This window comes from Salminus brasiliensis, chromosome 24 (genome assembly GCF_030463535.1).
Source record: "Salminus brasiliensis chromosome 24, fSalBra1.hap2, whole genome shotgun sequence".
Classification (NCBI taxonomy): Eukaryota; Metazoa; Chordata; class Actinopteri; order Characiformes; family Bryconidae; genus Salminus; species Salminus brasiliensis.
The window spans coordinates 17546963-17570029 of NC_132901.1; the positions used below are offsets into that span (position 1 = coordinate 17546963).

Genomic DNA, 23067 nt, shown 5'->3' on the forward strand with positions numbered 1-23067 from the left:
AATAATAAAGAATGGCATGGTTACCTGCTTGCCGTGGGTAAAGTAGGAACTGTGATCTGTAGAATTCAGCTCCCACAAAGGTGACACAATTTCCACTGATCTCTGGCTCAGGCTCAGAAGCCGATGTAGCCCTACGACCAGAGGCACGGTACCCTCATGCGGAATTGAGATGTCTTCTGGAATGTTCTCCACAAGCACTGCCCTGTATTTGCAAAGGAAACAGTAACAGGGTTAGATTTAGGATGACATGTAACATTTACATTTAAGGCACTTAGCAGATGCTCTTATCCAGAGTGACTTACTAGTGCTTTGCTATTTACTTAAGAAAAACCTCAGCTAGTTAGAATAGACTAAAAATGTAAAGATACCTCTAAGTTTAGACATTACTAAACACAAGTCAATAAGGTGAGCATAGTACTCTGCTATTCGCCCAAGTATTCTCAGAAGAGGTGGGTCTTCAGTCTGTGTTTGAAGACAGTGAGCGACTCTGCTGTTCGGACACCCAGGGGAAGCTCGTTCCACCACTTTGGTGCAGGACAGACGCTTGTCTTCATTGGTTTTAAAGGGATGGCGGGTCGAGCCGAGACCTACTTGAAGCTCGAAGGGCTCTTGGTGCAGATCGGCTTTTGAGCATTGCCATCAAGTACGGAGGGGCTGGTCCATTCTTGGCTTTGTAGGCCAGAGTCAGGCTTTTGAATCTGATGTGGGCAGCAGCTACAGGAAGCCAGTGGAGAGAACGCAGCAGTGGAGTGACATGGGTCAGACGTTGAAGACGACCCGTGCCGCTGCATTCTGGATAAGTTACAGGGGCCTGATGGTGTGCAGAGGGAGACCAGCCAGAAGAGAGTTGCAGTAGTCAAGTCTTGAAGTGACGAGAGAGGAGAGGAAGGGTCGAGTTCTCCAGATGACCTTCTGATTTCACGTAAATATACTTTTCAGGAAAGTGCACTTATTCTGTACTGTACTTCTGTACTGCAGTTGGGACATGATCTAATGTGATGGTTTTGTTGGTATGTAAAATGTCTGATTTTTTATTGGGCTTCTAACATCAGGCCTAAGGGATTCGCTCTAGCAATCCTTCTGGGATCTGGAATCTGTTTTAGCAAACCTTAAGAGCATTCCCTCGTGAAGTATCCCAATAGGAACACATTTCACAGCAGATTAAGAACATTTGTAACAGAAGCAATGAAGTGTAGAGTGTATTCATCTGTCTTGCCTGACTGATTCAGTACACTTCACCATGACTATGAGAAAAGAGAAGAAGGAAATGTTTACACTGCAGAAAATGAAATCCTAATAAGTCGAACCCCCTTAAATGTTGTCTAAATACCTACTATTTCTCATTCTGAGATTACTGTGGAAATATTATAAGATTATTTCTGTTTTTAGCTTATTTCTTACTTGTTTTGAGTGATATCTAAGTGTCTTATTCTATCGGTAGATCATTTTGCTTAATTCACCAGATAATTCAGCTTTTGTCAGGAAATACCACCTAAAACAAGCAACACAGTGAAATATCTCTGCTAAAAAAACAGGATGGCTTACTTACAGTTAAAAGTTGTTCTTTATAATGTGTTACATTTTCATGAAATGGTTTAAAGTCTGATCCAAATCCAATGAAGACAAATAATTATCATTTACAGAATTATTGAGAAACTAAATTATCACAATATTTACAGAACAAATGAAACATATCGTTACTGTCGGACAAAAAACTTTTTTTGACTTTTTGACATAATGGGAATCTGGCATCTGTTCTTATGTTCTAATATATATATATATATATATATATATATATATATATATATATATATTGTATCAGAATTTCATGATGAACGGACCAATAGAAATGCTCCAAACAAAACTTGGAATAAATCATTTTAAATTGACTGCCATGGAAAGCTAATGTTTTTCCCTTCTTCTGTAGAGTTTAAAGATACAAGGTTTTTGTCAGAGATGATTTGGACATTGATCTTCATCAATCCCTTGGAACAGTATTGGAAAAATGAGTAATTAGACACATTTATTACTACTTAAAATCTTAAAAAGTAGAATCAGGTGCAGCACATCAGCTGCAGATGATCAGACTATGGTTAAAGAGGATTCTGGAGGAGTCTGTCTTATTCAAACCTCAGATATTTAGTTTGGTTTGCTCTTGATTGTTGAAGTGAGTGAAAACTTAAGATAATGGCGAGATCCGAAAAGCTCTCTGAGGCAAGGAGATGAGTCTGGGAAGGGATTTAAAAAGATCTCAGAACAATTAGAAATCAGCCGTTCCACTGTCCGCTAAATAATTTACAAGTGCAGAGCATTTAAAACAACTGCTAACATGGCCAGATCAGGCCGCCCTATTAGGTTCAACCCAAAGAGCAGACCGCGAGATGCATATAGAAGTCTCCAGCCATCCTAAAATGTCATGATGGGACCTATGAGTAGTTATCACCACAGTTATAGTTAAAGATAAAGTACAGCGCCTACCATCAGAAAGAGACTGCACAAGTTTAATGTTCATGGGATGTTTGCAAGGAGGAAACCCATTGCAAAGGGGAGCAACATCTGGTCTAGATGTTCTTTGGCAAACATTAGTCTTGTCCTGATGTTTTTGAATCAGTGTGAAAAATGGCAAAGGCTTTATGAGGTAAATTCTTTTAAGCTAATAATTTGTACTTAATTTTGGAAGAAGGACCACGCCTTTAACTCCTTCTTTCTCTAGGTCTTCATTCCCTTTATAAACCCAGACTTCACAGTCTATCTCTGTTCAAACAAACTTCGTGCCCACCTCCTCCCCATCTTCTCCCTCTTCGTCGAGTGACCACAGGGGGTGGTCAGGCTTCACACGCAGACAACAAAAAAAGGCCAACCCGGACTCCTGGCCAAAAATAAGCCTGAGTCCGCCCTCCTGCTTCACCTCAAGGTGTGGTCTGCTCCAGCAAATAGAGCAATATATGTCTAAACAAAGGCCATTCATGCACATTACATTCATAATATGCAACTTTAGAGACTGGGAAACAAGACCCTGGGATCAGGAAATTTCCTAGTTTTGAAATTTATTGCATTTGACATCTTTCAGGGTGACCTTTCTAAATTAGACCCTGCTGATTTATAACCGCCAGAGCAGTCAGTGCAGACCATTGCATTGACCTTCATACTGCAGACACATGGGTATGGCGTAGACTTTTTGACACAGTAATATTTTCGGTGGCGAGATGGTCCAGCGAATTCTCCCCTAGGAATGAAGACTTAGGCTGGCTAAGCCGAACAGCCACAGATAGAAATGCTGAGTGAATTATGCTCATGTTCCGTCAAAGGGAATGTTCAATGGAGTCCAAATCTAATTTGTCAAGAGGATTTTTTTCCCTTATCAACCAATTAGTACTTCAAAATGCACTAAACACAATTACCTATACATGAGGAAAAGACTCATTTTGCAATCTGACAGACAGACCAGGCCAATATAATGTTTCAGGGTAGGCATGTTGAGGTGACAGTGGTAACAGAAGCCCTAAAAAACCCTTTTTAAAACCAAATGACCAAGACCGTGTTCAATATTCAGTTACACGCTTCACCATTAAGAAGCCCTGAATCAATATTTCCCTTCACCAATGACATTCAAACCCACAGTTAGGTTAGCTGCTCTGCAGCATTGTCTTTAGTTGGAGCATGTACGGGAACAACAGCATGCCATCTAAGACTATGTAAACAGGCGCAAGTGTGTGATACTGACAATCTTTCGCAGATCTAACATCAAATTTGATATTATACATTATAAAAAATAAAAAGGTGTGCAAAAGCAATCTAATTATAGGTTAGCAATAGGCTTGGGCAGTGTAATAGTAATACTGTATAACGCAGTACTTCAAAATGAGGACGGTATTTCAAAATTACGATGTGTTTGTCGTGTCAGATTTCTATACTGTGCCCACGGCATGGCGACTTTTGCTGAAAACATTATTTTAAGTTTGATTAGCTACAGTGCCTGTGTTTTAATACTTTCCATAGCAACCACAGAGCAGCAACCTAGCAACAGTCTATTATGTCCACATGTTTGTGGACACCCCTTCCAATTTATGCATTCAGCTACTTTAAGCTGCACCCATTGCTGACACAGATGTCCAAATGCACACAAACACACACAGCTTGTGAAGACCCTGTAGAAAAGCACTGCCAATAGACTAGGACCCTCTAGAGCAAATAAACTTGAACCTAATGGCACCATTCTTGATGTCAGGCGTAGTCTAAAGGGGTCCCCCAGCATTGAGCTGTGGAGCAGTGGATATGTTTTCTCTAGAATTATGGTGGGTGCTCCATCCAGTACTTCTGGGATGAGTTGGGAAGTTGGGGATGAGGTAGGGTGCTGATCGTCCCCTCCAACATCCTGACTTCACTAACGCTGCTCTTGTCGCTGAATGCAATCAAATTCCCAGAGCAATGCTCTTGTAGAAAAGTCTTGTAGAAAGCCTTTCCTGGATTCCTTGATTTTTGTAGAAACAAATGACTGAGCAGGTGTCCCAATACTTTTGTCCATATAGTGTAGTAACCATATTCAAACATCATGGCAAACATTTCGGGTAAAAGAAACTACCTGCACAGACCCTCAACAATGAACGTTAACAAAACACTGGCAACCACCTTGAATACCTTAGCAACTGCTAAGCAACACCCTAGAAACCACATAAAATACCATAGCAGCGATCTAGTAATAACCTATCAATACTTAAGAACAGCTTACTCCTTTTTCCAGGACATTTCTAGCCTTTCTAGTTACACTATATTGTTTATTTTTAATTATTTGTGCCCTCAAGCAAGTTGAGATACAAAATAAAAGACCTAACACCAAATGCATATGTTTAAACTTTCATATTTACATAAATTATTATTGTGTATAAATTATTGTGTATGGTACCTAAGAAACACAATTTTACCTCTATATTATTTTGATTACTAACAAACAGGTAGCTGAATATCGCCTTTGTTTGTTTGTTTATTTGTTTACTGCAGTAACTTTCAGCCAATGAAGATCAATGCTGAGGCCTTTAAGCATTGAACCCTATCTGATTGCAACTGACACCTAACTGACAGCTTCCTGCACCCTTATTCCCCAGACTGTAGCGTACAGCGGTAAGTGGAGTGCTCTTAGCCTTCAGGGAGAACCTCACAATACTGTTGCAATACACAGACCGAAATTTCACAGCTAGTTTACAGTTTTCTGAAGCCCACTGTTGTCCTTCCACAGCACCAACAGAGTATACACTACATGGACAAAAGTATTCAGACACTTGCACACAAGTCATTCAGTGATTCTTCCAACATCAAAGGTATTAAAAAGAGTTTGACCTGCTTCTGTTGGAGTGACTGTCTCTACTGTCCAGGGAAGGCTTTCTACTAAATTTTGCAGAATGGCTGTGAGGATTTGACTGCACTCAGCAACAAGAGCAGCATTAGTGTGGTCAGGATGTTGGATGATCACCACCCCAACTTATTAAAAAGTATTGGATGGAGCACCATCATTCCAGAGAACACAGTTCCACTACTCAATGCTGGAGGGGTTGTATACCCCTCTAGCCCATGCCAGGTATTAGGCATGGTGCCAATACTTCTGTGCTGTGTGTGTCGGCAATGGTAGCAACTTAAAGCAGCTGCAAGCATCTTTATCAGAGGGAGTGTCCACACACATTTGGACATGAAGTGTATGAACTACAAACCATGTGTAAGAAATGAAAAACGAAAGCTGAGGACCATAATAGTAGCAGGTCTACACTGAGGATAAAGAGCCTCTTCCTAATGATACCTACATCCTCCATGATGTTCTTTCCAATACTGTCCAATACACTTTTCATGAAATTACACTTCAATGAGCGCTGATTGAGCAGCAGCAAACAAACCAATTTGCAGCTCTGATTTCATTCCTATATGCTAATGCAATCACGGTCGAAGACAATTAGCATCACGAAACATGATGTGGGCACGGGGAGGAGAATAAAGTTGGGTAGAATATTGCATAATGGGCGAGGCCGTCCCTCACCACCTGACATCTCAAAGCGTGGATTAGTTGAGTAGTTACATAAAAGCAAGCTGGGCTTTTCCATTCCTGTGAGTCAGCAGCTCTTCATTTTGTCAGGAGTTACCTCCTGATCACTCTGACAGGGGGCTGTCAAACAACAGCCCTCGCACCTAGCACCTTTTTCCTGGGGCAATTCGGAAGAACATCTACACAAGTCCCTCCCCATTTGAGGCAGGCTGACCAAATGCAGCTAGGAATGGATCTGTGCTTCCAAGTGGAGCTCACATTCGGAGCAAAGGGGAATCAATTTCAACCTCACTGTTCCAAATCGCATTTTCAACACTTATGAGGAGGAAATGGAGGGCAGATTGCTCTGGGGACTGTCGGGAAAAGGCTGAGTCTGGAACGTGTTCTTGGATAACAAGCTATGCACCAAGCACAAAAGTCAAGCACGATAACAGTAGGACGGGAAGGAAGGTAGCCAGTGGGCATTCTCATTTGGCTAGCCAATCCAGCTCTGAGATGAAAAGTGCTGAGTATAGTACTGTATACTGGAGCTTCCAGGGCATGGTTGTCTATATTGGACACTGCTAAAAGCCCTTTAAAGGTAAGAGCTATTGTATAAAGTCAAGTAAAAGGGCTAGAATGTCTGTAAAGCTCGATATCTTCACAAGCATGTTTTTGGTATAATGGTGAACAAAGGCTAAGAAATGCAAAGGCAAGTGCTGATGCTAATTTTAGACTGGCAGCTTACCAGAAATACTCTGTGCTGGGTGCACGTTTGTTGCCAGTGGAGAGTTTTTCAGGATAATTATAGCATCAAAGTCTTGTTCTGTTGTTTTCACATCACTCAGCTTATCTAAGCACTGTTCTTTGACATTATGGCTACATACACACTGATAGGGCTTAAGCATATACACGTTTTGGACAAAACAAGCATTAAACTTAATTTTCGAAAAATAAATAGCTTAAAATACCATATAATGGAAAACTGTATTTTCCTTGGCATAGTTGAATAATGAGAGTTCTCTACATATGTGACATACCCTGAACCTCAAAAAATGGTGGATCCTACTTCAAATGCAAAATTTGCATAAACAAAAGACAGCGGTAAAACAGGTAGACTCCCAGTTACAAACCCTGTTTGTCTTGTAACAGTCTTGTCTTATTTTACTACTGTTACAAATGGAATTTTGCATTTTGCAAGAATTGACAAAAAAGAACAGATTTCTAAATAAAAGTATTTAAATAAACATTTGAATTGTGAAATGAGTGATTGCATAAATATTTACCCCCAATTAGTCAATGTAAATGGTCTCAGCACTGAGCCTTAGTCAGGCTTGTACATCTGGACACTGCAATTTTACTCCATTCCTCTTGGCAAAACTTCTCATGCTCTGTTCTGTCTTTTTAGTTTCTAGAGTGTTAGTTTGCCTTTCTAGTGTATTTGTAGCCAGGAATACTGATTAACCAGAGACTAGGATCTTTATACTACAATCACTGGTGACATGTTCACTGCACTCACTTTACAGGGGGAGAATATTTATGCAGTCACTTTTTATTTTAGATAAAATACATTTATTTAACTGACATTACCTTGACTTTGAAAATATCTCTGGGGTAAATATTTGTAAAACAATTCCATTTATAAAAGGAGAAAATATCAACATTTAATATGCACTGTACGGAATTTACAAACACCAGTGTTCTTGCCCTAGTCCAAGACGGCGGCATGGTAAAAGGCAGTGGTCCATTCCTGAGAATATAGTGCTTTAGTTGCTTTTGTATTTAGATTTTTTGAGACGTTCATTCCCAGTATTTGTATTAGTAAGACTGGAGAGCAGTAGAACATCACCAGACTTTTGAAAATATTTGCAGCTTTTGAACCAGGCCTTGTGACTGCAGTAATTGAGGGGAAGGGACATGCATGAGGAAAAGAAAGTTCATGAGGCAAGTGGTTATCTATTCTAGGCTAACAGCTTACCCTAGCCAAGTAAGATTTCAGATGAGTTCACTCAGCTAGCCAACAGGATATCACGAGACTTAGGAATAATTACAAAAACAGCCTATTACAGCAGAGCTTATCAGACTTTTTCATGTGTGCACCATAAAGAGAATAATGGCCTGTACTATTCTAAGGCCAATAAACAGGGAGGTAAATAAGCTTGAAAAACTACATCTGGGCTTTTGCACCCCACCCAAAGTTCCGTTGGTCCTATGCAGAAATCAGAGCACACTTTAAAATATAAATACCTGTGCTTTATGGTAACTTTCAAGAAATTTGTGAAATAAGAGGTCCTTGTGGACAATCATCAGCCTGAAAATACCTCAAAACTGATTTTTCCCAATATAAATATTCCAGAACGTATAAAATTATCAAACATTTTGCTAAGTTACCAAACACTGGCTAAGACTAAGACTGCAACATGTAGCTGTATGACCACTGTAACACATCATGAGACTCAGATATGCAACATCTCACCTGTGTAGAACAGTCTACAGGCATAAAGCTTTCATGAATGATCAGGTATGCTGGGAAGACGAATGCTTTAGGCCATGTTCTTCTTTCAGTTTCCTAAAATGTAAAAATTCAATGACAGTAGTTCTCCTTACTCGCAATCTCTGCTGCAGTTCTCCTCGTTGATGCCATCTTCATCCTCCCCCAATACGTCCACAGCTGAGAATATCAAAGCCACCAGGACAGCGAAGCAGCACACCAGAGCAAAGATCACAATGCATTTCTGCTGAGACTGCGGAAAACAGGGCAAGAAAACACACACACACACACACACACACACACACACACACAGACACAGACACATTGATTCATAGTTATTTCAGTGCATTATACCTGAGAGACCCACTCGTACCTAAGCTCCACTGAACAGTTCAGTTAATCAAACTATGGGAAAACACGTTCTTGAGAAGCTGTAGGACCAAGTAAAATTGACAAAAAAGGTGCATTCCAACAACTGAACTACAAATCAATTTCCTTCTATCAAATCATCCAGCCAAGCAACATGACGGCCTAGGATTCATTGCCTTGGTTTATTGTGTGTCTCATCCAGATGTGTTCAATCCTGCTCCACAGTGAAACTAAAGAATTCTTAATGCTTGGGTTTAACAGTACAGGCTCTATTTGCACAGGACTCACTGTACATCAAGTCCTCAGCCCAGTTTCCTCTTTTATTATTTTACAGGTGCTATTTAATGATTTTAGTTACATCCAGAGGGAATGTGCTTTACACCCATGAAAAACAATTATGATATTCAGATGAAAAGGTTTTTCACTGTTCAAGCTGTTCTAGCAAACCCATCTCAAACCCTACCTGAATTATGATACACTAGGGGGCTGTGTACACCTGGCTTTACCATGCATTTTGCATCCAGATTATATCTGGATCTACTTTGACCAGATTCTGTTTACACTTGCATCCCCATCATTTCTGCTTTACTTAATGTAAACAATGACTATTCATCAAAATTGTCCTGCTCTGGGAAACTGTGAAGGGTTTAGAGGAACAGTGGGGGTTCTACAACGTGGTGGGACCATAGGTGGTTCTTGCATTCCAGAGACTCTATCAGAAAATATGACGGACCACTATGATCTGAGGACCATAGTGCCATCAGCAGCCGGAGTCTGAGAGAGCACAATTGGCCTTGTTCTCTTAGGGGTGAGTTGATGACACTTTCTCCCCACATCACTCCTAGTGTGATGTTGGTGAGCTAGAGGGGTATAAAGGCCCCCAGCATTGAGCTGTGGAGCAGTGGAACTGTGCTCTCTGGAATGATAATATCTTGGGATGGGATGAGTTGAGAAGTTAGGGATGAGGTGGGGTGGTGAATATCCAATATCCTGATGTCTAACATGATGTTGATGCTGAGTGCAATCAAATCCCCATAGCAATGCTCCAAAATCTAATAGAAAGCCTTCTGTGGACAGTAGAGACTTTAGTAACAAAAGCAAGACAAACTATTTTAGTACCCTTGATTTCAGAAGAAATAATGAATGAGCAGGTGTCCCAATACTTTTGTCTGTATAGAGTAATTCCATTGTTATGCATGGGTGTACTGATATACTCAGTGAGAAGAGCCAGATGTGGCAGATCTTGCAGACCTTTTCTGCACACTAATACAACAGAAGCTCTGCTGTTCTGTGGTAATTGTATCACTGTATGAATGAGATTGAATGAGATGAGTTTTATCACTAAAGAGTCACATAAAGCTTTTGTTACAGGCATCCCCCTGACAAACGAATGCAAGCTAAATAGGCCTCTGGAGCCCCATAAAGCTCTCAAATTCCTAACAAAACACTTTGTGGTTTTTAGCCCTTAAAAGTGAGAGAAGAAGGTAGAAGGTTTCATCACAAGGCAGTGTGATGGACAGGATTAAAGTTCAGTCTTCCCAAACCTGAAACAGTGAACAATAGAGAGTATGCACTGATGTCACGTTCCCGCTGAAACACTCCCCTTGGCAAATCATTCTGCAGCACGGCTGCATTTATTGGGGAAAACGGCCAAACCGGGAATGAATTACCCAAGAAGCAATGGTCCATGGACCATTTGAGGGTAAACCCTCAAATCTGAGAGCACAGAGTTAAGTGAAAGGTCTTAGGGGTGTTTTCCACTGTTGTCAGGCTCATTGAGTAGACTGTTTCATCCAGGTTCACTAGCTTTCCTTCTTACTTACTCAGCATGTCGCTAAATTCACAACTACAGTGGGCTTGATTTCTTCCCCACCTGTTTTCAGACCACTCAGTGAGCTCCCACACGTTTCAGTGCAGACATCCATTCATTTCTCTGCTCTTCTGTAAAGGAGAGCTCCGAATTCCTGCTGAATCTGTTCGTACAGTCAATCTCACAACAGCTCTTTCTAGTTTTTGTGTTTTAGCGGCATTCACACTGAACGCTAACGCTGCCACTCAGAGGGCATGGCGTCAGTGACTCCCACCACCTGTGATACCCTCTATAGAACAGCCTTTCTTTAATTATTGTGATGAGTTTTTTTGATAGACACTTTGTTAAAGCAGAATTATGTGATCATTGGTGTTTTTGCTCCCGGGCTCCCCCTACAGTTGGCAAGTGCAATTCACTTTCTCCCCACTGTTGTAAATACAAATGGCTATGACATGTGCATGTGCTGAATCGCTGAGAGATACAGAACCGGCTGCAGAAGGTAAAAAAGCATGTGAACTGAGGTGGTAGAGTAATATTAAAGGATCTTACACAAATATGACACATTTAGTTCATGCTTTAATTTAGTCCTCATTTCTCATAGCTGTTAGCCACTGTTAGCCACTAGCCTACAGCCCTGGAACCTTAGCTTTAGTTATTTCTTTTTATTCAATTTCTTTTAGTCTTGCTTTAACTCTGTTCTCGTTTCTCAAAAGCTGTTAGCTATCACTGCTAGCCCATGGCTTAGCCCTGCTTCCATTTCCAGTTAATGTGTTGAAGTATTGTAAATAAACCCTGCACTAGTATCTGATACTCACTAGTATCACTCATCAATATGATTTTTATAAAAAAAAAATGCCCATGCTGTTTATCATAACTACGTCACATGTTGGTTTAATGTGAAAGGTGAAGAGACATATTTGTTAAGTGGTTAAAAGACATTTACATAAGGATTATTTCCCAGTGGGTCAAAAGGTACAACACAAGAATTAATGTCAGTAAAAGTAGAGCAGAATGATTTACTGCTATTTTCCTGAAAGTTGTCACTAAATCAATGGAGCAAAGAATAAATCAGTGGCAGTGAATGGATCTCAGCATTCTCAGAAAGAGCACACAGCAGGGCGTAGGAAGCAGACAGATTACAATGGAAATGAAGAGTAATATTCAGCTGCACCAAGCACCAGGGACTGACTCTGCGTAAAACTGGATAAGTAATGATCAGTATCCAACCGTACATTTTAATCAATGGGTATTCTGCTCTGGAAATTTCATGAAGGGAAGCATAATATGTAATTCAATTCTGGCACACAATTCCCCATAACCATGCATCGTGTTCATATCTGTGATGGGAAAAGGAAATTACATTTAGTGGAAATTTACTAGACGAATGCTAAATAAAAGATTAGAATATGCACTCACTGAGCACTTTATTACTGGATAGATACTGGGTAGAGCCTCTTTTTGCTCACAGAACAACCTCATGAAGCCAGTTTGAGAAGACTTTGTGACATGATGCATTATCATGCTGGGAGTAGCCGTTAGAAGACAGAACGGTAAATTGTCTTCACGAAGGGATTTCATCAATCACCAATCAGCTTTAATGCTCAAATGGTGGCATTCAAGTAACGACTGGTATTAAAAGGCCCAAGGTGTGGCCAGAAAACCTTCCCCACACCATTCCAAGACCTCCACCAGCCTGGACTGTTGACACAAGGTAGGTTGGGTCCATGGATTCATGCTGATGGTGTCAGATTTTGACCCTACCGTCTGTAGTGAGGCGTCTCAGCAGAAATCAAGGTTCATCAGATCAGGCTATGTTTGTCCAGTTTTTGTTGTTGCTAGTAATTTTGGTCCCATCGTAATAGCCATTTCCATAAAGAAATAGAATTACAATATGCAGATTGTATTAATAAACAATTGAACAGTGTGTAGGCTGGTATAATTCCTTTTGTGTGAATCATTTATTGTTTACTCTGCTGAATAGTGCCCAGGAGACAGACAACATCAAACCTGAGCATCTGCCAGCACTGTTTAGGGCATGCGTCCAGAATCAATACTTCCAAACAGTCGTACATATCGTACACGTGGCCTTATCCTCTCAGGCTGAAGCACACAAAACCCAGCATAGTCCACCACCATAAATGATTATTACACAGGCTTCTCACCCCTCAATGGGGACCTAAACCACCACTTCTGCAAGCAAATCAATTCAAAAACACTGCTGGTGCAGTGACCACTGCTGGTGCAGCTTAACCACTTCTGTACCCACGGCGGTCCAACCTCACAGACATACTGTATTCACCATAAAACGACCCCACATAACCCAGACTCCAGAACTTGCAGCCTGTTCTCAGCTGGGGAATCCTTATGCCAGGTGAATGCTACTCAGCTTTCAAAATTTCGGAATCAGCACTATACAAAATTTATCACTATTTGCGTTATTTAAAAAAATCTTCGTTCACGGGTTTCCAAAGTGCGACAGGCTTGTTTAGATGTTATTTACAAACTTCTGACATTGGGTTTTGTAGATACAAGGTTTTTCTACTGACTCTTCTGTAAAAGTCATATTTGTTCAGGAGTCACTGCACAGTAGAACAGTGCACCATCATTTCAGAGTCTGCCACATCTTCCTGAGATCTTTTGCAGTCAAGCAGTGGTTTTAGATTATTACCCAACCCACTCATTAGTACTCTCCTCTATCACATATAATGCTCTCAACACTAGGGAGGTGAGGACTGACACATGCCTCCTCTGACACATGTGCAACCTGCCACTGCCTCTTCTAAATATGCCGCCAATTTAATGTCACTGGGTAACCAACACGCTCTGAGGAAAATGCGAGGTACCCAGCTCTGATGCATCGGATAGCAGACGCCCATGCTGATTAGCATTACATTACTCTTTGTGATAGTGTTCTTGCTATTCCAGGCCGTAACTCATCCTGTTAAGTCCCATTTCTTAAGTACTGAGTAACTGCAAATATGGCTACCTGGAACAACTTATGTCGTTTTGACATATAAACATGGCAAAAGAACATAAGAATGACTGATGCCTTGAATCAGTATTTTTATTGTTAGGCAGCTGCTTAAAGGAGCCCATGGCTCTTGATTGTTGGGATAGGGTTTGAGGAATCAGAGCAAACCTTTGAGATTTGTATCGCCTGGCCTTTCTAAATGATGGCTGAACAATGATGACCCTGACAAGCTAATTAAGCTCTGAGACCTTGGTAAAAGTTTTCAGAGAGCTCAAATCTCTTGCCTAAACGTTTGCATGCTCCTTTTTTACAAAATTTACAAAACCCAAATTAATACATGAATCTTGCTTAAATTATTTAAAGAATGTTTTATCTTTATTTTTATGCTTTTTGGAAATGGTTTTACTTTTCTATTCAGAGTATTAGAAATGTAGAACTTTTGCATGCCATGGGAAATCTATCACATGCCAAAAAGGAGCTTAACCTGAGAAATCTGCAGTATTTGATTCTGCACAACAAGAAAGCAAAGAAGGAAAAAAATCTATCATTTTCAAACACGTGTAAGCGCTTTCCATTTCGACAGCCTGGATCCATACATTGTAAATGACCATTACAGAGGAGAAAGCGGCTGCGAATGATCACTCATAGGCTCCAAACCTGTTCAATGGGGAGAAAATCAGGTAGTGTAAACTCAGCATTAAACGTTCCATGGAGGAAAAGCATGAATTGTACTTCATATAAGCTTTGTCGACTCATTCTTCTACATAAAATCCCTTGTCATTTATAGGCAATGCAGTGACATCCACACTGACAAAGTTATATATTTTAGCATTAACAAAATTAACAGAATTACTATGTACTATAATTTATTCATGTGTAAATCCAGATGTCAAGTCTGGCATTAAGTCAATGCAATGCATTGCTATTTTGTTATGTACGTTGTATGTAATGTTTTTTTTACATACAATAAAAGTAAGCTTTAAAAGGTTCCAAAAATGTACAATCAAAAACAGGAAATTCCACTGTTTCAGAAATTAGACAGGCAATGGCATAGTGATGAAGGTAACCAGTAGACTTAAGGAAGCCTCATTAGCACACAGATCAGCACCATGGACAGTAAACACCCATCTGATTTCAGCACCACTGCTGTGGAAAACACAAAAGGCAGCATCTATAAACCGTAGCTAGAGCCGTACACTGAGTTTCAGATGGTACACGTACCTTGTTGCTACACTCCATTTTATTAAGTACACCTACGACACAGGTGCAGTGTGTAGGTATAGAATTACTTACTGTAGTCAGCTCCCTTTACACTGTGAATCAACAGACATGGGCCACCATAGGAACATCTGTGACCAGAGTGGTATTGGACATTGTTAGCAACCTTTTCATTTCCCAGGAGTTTCCATTACTGGAACAATATGTTAAATTCATAGGTTCTCCAGATTTTCTGAAACGCATGGGAACCCTTAGCTCGTTGTTTTTTAAGGACATTCTTAGCCTTGTTTTTTTTCTCAATGGCTGGAAAAATAATCTCTTTCCATGATTTCCTGATTTCCCAGGAATATCACCCAATGCATGATAAGGCACACATGAAGAGAATCACAGAGCAAACAAATATGCCCTCTTAAACCACATCTTATCCAGCTTTCTCATTAGCAGGCGACAGAGCACCCAGTAATTACCTACGGGAACAGCTGTAGCTGTGATTTAGCAACAAGTGGCAAGCGGCACAATAACAAATGCAAATGAGATTTTCTTAACTTTATGGAAGTGAATTATGATGAAACGAATAAATTTAATAATTAGCTCCAGAAAATGCCATGGACCGGTTGTAGACACTGGAGTCTGAGGCCATTGGCTTCCCCAGTCTCCTCTCTCTGAACTCCCTATTTTGTTGCTATTTCCTGTATTCCACATGCTCACATGGCTATTTCCAGCAAGCTAATCCACCACGTCACAAAGCCAAACTAGTCTCATACTGGTTTCATGAACATGACAATGAGTTTAGTGTTCTTCAGAGGCCTTCCCAGTCACCAGATCTGAAACCTGTAGACTAGTTTGGAAAAGAATCTCACAAGTATACCTGCACAATAATGTCACATGTATGTCAGTATAAATTATTTGCATTTGGCAGTTAATATTTCTAACTGATTCATCTCATTAGTTTTAACCCCATAGCCCACATTTCTTCACTTTCATAACTACATTACTGTCATAATTAACGTAATTTTTAAAGACCCTAAAAGTCCTGGGGGACTCCACAAAAGATGAAAAATGTACGATAGTTTTTGCATAAGGATTAATAGGTGAAAAATAAACTATGGTTCAAGGTGTGTTGTGCCACTGACCCGATGGAAGAAATGAAAGGGGTATAATGCATAAAAAAGGATCCTCCAATATCGACAAAGCTTGACATGGGACACCATCGTCCTACAATTCTAGAAGACCTGACTAATTTCTAACTGCTTTTCCTTTCTCTCAGCTCCGCTGCTGGTTACTGAGCTATATGCAAGAAATTATAGTTTCTACATTCTCCAAGTCCTGACTACAGGCAAGGCATGTAGTTGGGATTCACATGGCATTCTGTAGAGGGGGCAGGCTTCTCCAGAAGGAGAGTTGATGCCTGGGGAAGTTGCCCAACCACGCATCCCGTTACAGAAAATAGGCAACTCGACAGAAAACAGATGCCCTGCGTCGTGATCCAGTCCACAACATGAGCACCAGATGGCCTATGAACCTGCCCAGAATCCCACTTCCTCCAAGCACACAACTTTCACCCATTAACCTCCTGCTGGAGGACTGATGAGCCAAAACTTCAATCCCCAGGCTGTAACTGCACCACACTGTCATGCCTATTTGCCGACGAAATGGGCTCAGCTCACCAATCAAGTGTCAAGCTCTGACCTCATTTTAGAAGACACATGCTGTACTCTTGACTCCAGGTCTTAAATTCACAGTACAGTTTGGATCACTGCATCACTGTTGGGGTCTTGATCTCTTCCAGCAGTGATATTGTTAAAGAGAGTTGTGAAACTGTCTCTGGCAGTCTCAAGCTTTAAAGGCCTATATATAATATACACCAGCCATAACATTAGTACCATTAGTTGACGTGATCTTCATGAAGTAGATCTTCATCTACAGTGGCATCTGTCAAGGGGTGGGATATACTTGGCAGCAAGTGAGCAGTCTGTTCTTAAAGATGATGTTGGAAGCAGGAAAAAATGCCAAGCATAAGGAGCTGAGACACTATGACAAGAGCCAAACTGTGATGGCTAAATGACTGAGTCAGAACATCTCCAGAACGTCATGCTGGTCTTGTGGAGTTTTCCTGGTATGCAGTGGTTAGTACCTACTAAGAGTGGTCCAAGGACAGGGCCATGGGCACCTGAGCCTCATTAGTGTGATCCATGGAGGCAGCACCTCATAACTTACAGCACTTTAAGGATCTGCTGCTAACATCTTGGTGTCAGATACTACAGGACAACTTCAGGGGTCTTGTGAAGTCCATGCCTCGAACAGACCACCAGAACGTTCTTCAGGTTTGTATCAATGCTTCTGCTACAACCTACAGTACTAGTCAAAAAGACTCAGCATCGAAAGACAAGTTTCTGAGAGTCTGCAGCTTGTGTAATTACATGACAACACCCTGAGATGTCCAGCATAACGCTGGACCAAGTCAAAACATGAGTAAAAACTGTAGAGTATGAGCCCTTTAATGGATCCAATTACAAAAGAGAGGAGGCCTGTTGTGATGCAGAGTGCTAATGGGCCGCATGTCCATGTGGACATTTTGCCTTTTAGCACACAGATGTTCTCGGGACACTGTGACTCACCTACGCCCGCTCAGTAACAACACATGCTCTCATCCATATGCCTCTGAATCACAGAGTTGAAATAATCAGCAGAGAGCCTTACGCAGGAGCAGAGCGTCTCTTCAATGAATTAGCTGAGAGTAGCCCAGCGTTCACTGGGAAAAAGGGGAGAACAGTGTAGGTGGAGGTAATTCTTTAGAGGAACAAAATAAGGGCTTTGATGGCTGTAATTATTGCAGATATCAGCTTATTACGCAACAAAAGTCTTGTGGGTAGTCACTCAGTAAAAAGAGAACTGTTAGGAGACTAAGATCAGAAAAATGAGCGTAGAAATTCACAACAAATGGACAGCATTTTTACTATACCCCAATGACCACAAGGCCAAACTCTTAACCATATAATTCAGGTGTTTCATTCAGTCCAGCTGCTACAGGTGTATAAAATTGAGCACCTAGCCATGCAGTCTGCCTTTACACACATTAGTGAAAGAATGGGTTGTGGTTCTCAAGAGTTCACCAAGTTCCAGAGTGGTACTATGTGGAATAGGATGCCACCATTATAACATTCCCTCTGAGATATTCCACCATCAACTGTGAGTGGTATTATTGAAAAGTGGACATGTTTAGAAACCACAGCTATTCAGCCAAGAAGTGTTGAAGACCACGTAAAGTTACAGAGTGGGGTCACAGAGTGCTGAGGAGCACTGCTGACTCAATAACTGCAGAGCTCCAAATATGATGTTAGGGCTGCAAAAGGAGGGGGGGGGGGGGGCAACTCCATGTTAATGCCTACGGATAGATTTAGAAGGGGAGCCTAAAAGCTCCTGTAGGTGTAATGTGTTGGTGTACCAATAATTTGGTTTATTTAGTGTTTATGTATATATAAACCAATAAAAAACATTAATAATCAATACAAATTTAAACTTTTAGTGATAACTGCAGTCTCTGCTGTTATGATCTGCTGCAAACATGATGCATAGCCAGACACCAGCTTCTGACAGCATTCCTGACGAACCTTAGCACATTGCACATGGGCAATAACCACCAGTTCACCAATATTCTTGGGTTTGCTGCTGTGACTGCCTTCTTCAAATTCTGCCAAAGATTTTCTTTGGGGTTTAAGCAGGTGATTATGACGGTTACTCCAGTAACTTCCAGGACTTCTTCTAAAATCAAGCCTCAGTGATTGTGTGATTGTGAGCCCCCACAAGATATATTTTCCTCAAATGAGTTTGTTCTCTAAAAAAAAAAATAGGCCAGCTCAAACTCAATGAGTTTTCTCTGTCCAAATGTCCAAATGTTTGTGGACACCCCTTCCAATGAATGCATTCAGCTACTACTGCATTCTTGCTGACACAGATGGGCAAATGCACACACACAGCTTGTCTATCCCCTGTAGAGAAGTACTGCCAATGGATTAGAACCCTCTGGAGAAGATAAACATGAACCGACTGGCACCATGCCTAATGCCAGTTGAGGGCTAGAGGAGTATAAAGCCCCCCAGAATTTGGGGAGTTGGGGAATGATGTGGGGTGATGATCATCCAACATCCTGACCTCGCTAATGATCTTGTGGCTAAATGCAGTCAAATCCTTACAACAATGCCTGAAAATCTAGTAGAAAGTCTTTCCTGGTTAGTAGAGACAGTTACCCCAACAAAAGCAGAATAACCCCTTTTAATAGCCTTGATTTCAGAAGATGGGCAGGTGCTCCAATACGTTTATTTACATAGTATCCGTACACACACACACACACACACACACACACACATATAAATATAAAATGATATACGAATGTAGCCATGTAGCCATTTGAGTACAACAGGCAAGATTTCACCCTCAAACAAGAAGACAAGTGAAAGCTAAAACGTCTCCTGACTCAGAAATAGTCTGGTAATAAAATACCTCAGTATTACGTTGCGTCTCTGAGGGCTCCTCTTTGTGCTAAATCTGCTTCCTTGCAAACATTTCGAGGCTTCGAGCTTATCCTTTAGACAAGTACAAATGACCCTCTCTGAGCGGCAGCTGTGGTGAAAAAGTGCAGATTGGTTTTCCACAGGCAGGTGCAAATAAGATCCATACGATCAATATTAGATACTAACACTACTGTGACAGTTTGCTAAACAAACCCCTCCCATCTCCTCTATATTCTGCTGTGTGACAGTAATTAGATTTGTCTGCTGCTTTCATATACATTACTTAGGCATAAATGTCACTGAGAATAATAATGCCATATTAAATATGTATAAAACATGGCACATCACATACATCACATACTCTGGTCTTTAAGACCCATGGTGCTTAGATGTCACATTTGTGCTGTCTGATATCTGATATTCAGGCCTCTTTTTTTATACAAACAAAGCATTCAACAAATATTTAAGGTACTGCATTAATTTCCATGGCAGCGTGTGTTTACACTAATCTCCAGTCAGTCTGAATGAGACTTCTTCAGTGCCCTTTTACACTACCCCATCACATTACTGCCCAGTTACTCCACTCTTATGTCCATCGATTTGAATACAATAACATGGCTGAAGCCATTCAGGGCTGTGTATCGCTTAATGGGCAAAAGAACAATGACATGGTAAGAAACGTCCTAAGTAGGAGTTAACGTTGGAAGTGCTTTTCCAAAATGGAGTGAAAAGGCATGAAAAGATGTCATTTTTGAATACAGAATTAGGGAGAATTAACTGTTTGAGTGAAATACTTTCCAAAACAAATGGCGTAAATGAATCTGTATCACTGTAAATTAAAGCTTTGGGTGAACCTCAGAACCTTCTGAGAACATATCTTAGGGCATTTTATGGGGCTCAGCGGTTAGAGCGCCGGGATATCGTTAACTGGGTTGTGGGTTCGATTCCCGGGCTCGGCAAGCTGCCACTGTTGGGTCCTTGAGCAAGGCCCTTTACCCTCTCTGCTCCCCGGGCGCTGGAGTTGGCTGCCCACCGCTCTGGGTGTGTGTGTGTTTACTCACTGCCCCTAACACATATGTGTGTGTGTGTGTGTGTTCACTACCAGATGGGTTAAATGCGGAGGACACATTTCGCTGTTCAGTGCACACTGTACAGTGACAGATACGTGCACCTTTACCTTATTTTTACAACTATAGTTGGTTTGGTTTGTTTTCACACAGGGAAAAAAACAAGAAACCAAATGAAAACATTCTCTCTGCTTATTGGTCAGACATGTCTGGGGTTGGAGCAAGAAAGTAAATACAGGGAAAAAGGTCCTGTGTTCTAGACTAGTGCATATTTCTGTGTAATTTAACAAGGAGCAATGGCAGAGATGGTGTTTGTTCATAGCTGTAGTAACTAATTATCTGGGCAGTATACCAGGTTAACACCTATCTATGGGAGCTGATTAGCTTAAACTTGTAGAATGCACCTGATAGTTGGGTCGGATTGAGGGTCAGTTGGGTCAGATCACATTCTCACCACAAACTAACCTCTCCAGATTTCATTTGGGACCGGACTGAGACCACCTTTTCTCAAGGGTCTTGGTGCAGTTTGTTTTGGTCCACATCCAAATGCAATTTCTGTGTTCATACCCCCCAAACGAATCACACCATGGGTCAAAACGAACCAGGGTCTAATTCAACTGGAACTAAAATTGCTGCTGGGAGAATGTTCTAATACTGCTCAACTGTGGTTAACAATGCCAGCTATCTAACTCAAGTAGTGACTGATGGGAGCTCAATACAAAGAACTATCAGCCAGCCAATACACTCAACTATTCTCACAGCAGCAGTCGAATTCAAAGTGTTTATAGTTTCTAATCTTTGCAATCAAGTTTAGATCATAATTTATTTAAAATTCTTTGCTATTAAGAAGCTAAATGCCGTAGTGAGCAACACAATGTATCTGGGGACGATGCTAACACCATTACGCCTAGGAGTTTGATGCCTGCTCTGGCTAAATGCCACTGCAATACCAATAAAGGTTTGTAGAGTACATGAATAGCATGATTAGACAATAGGTTTCTCTGAAATAGAGATTTTAGAGGTGTGTTCATAGCTGGCAATGAACGGCAGATGTAAAGAGAAAAAATGGTAGCAGTGTCACTGCGTTCATCGCCTCTTAACCTTTAATCAAGAATCTTGCAGCCCTAATCAAAAGGATGCTTCTTCCATCTTCCAGCTTCCATCTTCTTCCGCCACTTGCTCAGCAGTGGCTCTGCCTCACTGTTTAAGAGCAGACTAACTGACAGCTTTGACCCCACTGTGAGTCTCTGTGGGACGGTCAGTGGATTGAGGCAGGACACTCAGTTCCACTGAGCCTCAGCATGTTCTGCCAAGCCACTCTCAAACAGTCTCTTTCATTCCTCAATGGCCAGATGACACTCTGGATCTGCTATTTGGACTAATACAAGAAGCCATTAAATCCCCCCACACACACACACACCAACCATAACTCTGCTCAATAAAACTTTCCACAGCCTTTTATTCTCTAAAGCCACAAAGCCGGATTTCAGAAGTCATTTGTATTCATGGCCATGTGCCATGGCCATGTCTCTGGGCCTTCCCAAAAACTGCAAGGGAAAGGCTTATACTCTATATAAAAGCACAGATCTACACTATCCAAATATTTGTGGACACCCTTTCTAATGAATGCATTCAGCTCCTTAAAGTTGCACCCACTGCTGACACAAATGTCCACAAATTATGGTTGGTGTGGTTGGTGTGGCGCAACAGATAACACCATTACCTGCCACTGAGCTACCACATCATTCGATTCCCGGTCTGAGTGACTATGCTGCGCTACACCAATAAGAGTCCTTGGGCAAGACTCTGAACACTACACTGACCCACCTCTGTTATACGAGTTACCGTGTAAGTCGCTCTGGATAAGAGCGTCTGCTAAATGCCATAAATGTAAATGTGCAGGTGTCCTAATACTTTTGTCCATTCAGTGTATTTTGTTGTTATCTCCAAAACAATAACTTTACATAAGAAGGAAACTTTTAGTGTAAAATGATTTTATTTCATTTTCATTTTAAGTCATTTTGGAGCATTTCTGTTGCACATGAAAACATTCAAATTCTGATACAATATAAAGAACAACTGCATGTCAAATAGTGAAAAATTTTAAAATGGAAATATATGTTACTACAAACTACTACAGGAGCTTTTAGTAGTCAGAAATGATCTCTTGGTCTTAATTTACATATGAGGTGACTACTTTTACATTGTAAGATCTACGTAATATTGTTTTCCTTCACATTTTCAGCATTGTGGATGTTGATGGTAAAGTTAAGATGTTTCACACTTTCCTCTTTTTGGTGTTTATAAGTTTTATTAAAGTGGACACAGCGCATCTGGGATATCTGGGAAAAACTTAAAAATATATAATATATAAAATTTAAAGGTCAAATGTTTTTTTTCTTCATTTTTTTTTCATTTGAGACTGAAAAAATATCCTGACTGTCTAATAGTCAAATATTTGTTACCTATTTAATGCTGACAGATGGAAATAACAAGGATATCCTACAAGCCTGCATAATCCTGTTAGCCAGGAAGTGGCAGAGACACAGTAGGTAGAGTTCATGCTTCAGTCTTACACAAATTACATTATAATGGTTCTCCAAATAATAAGTCTTAAGATAAT

The 23067-nt window shown here is 40.8% G+C and overlaps 1 protein-coding gene across 2 annotated transcripts in view; it reads right to left on the reverse strand.

The window, feature by feature from the left end:
• LOC140547159 (inactive phospholipase D5-like) overlaps positions 1-23067 on the reverse strand; it is an 80672-nt gene that overhangs the window by 20239 nt on the left and 37366 nt on the right. For both annotated transcript variants that reach the window (XM_072670746.1, XM_072670747.1), the window contains exons 2-3: positions 8615-8751; positions 25-202 (exon numbers count right to left, since the gene is read on the reverse strand). In XM_072670746.1, coding sequence (XP_072526847.1) covers positions 25-202; positions 8615-8751 — 315 coding nt within the window. The remainder of the gene's footprint in view (positions 1-24; positions 203-8614; positions 8752-23067) is intronic.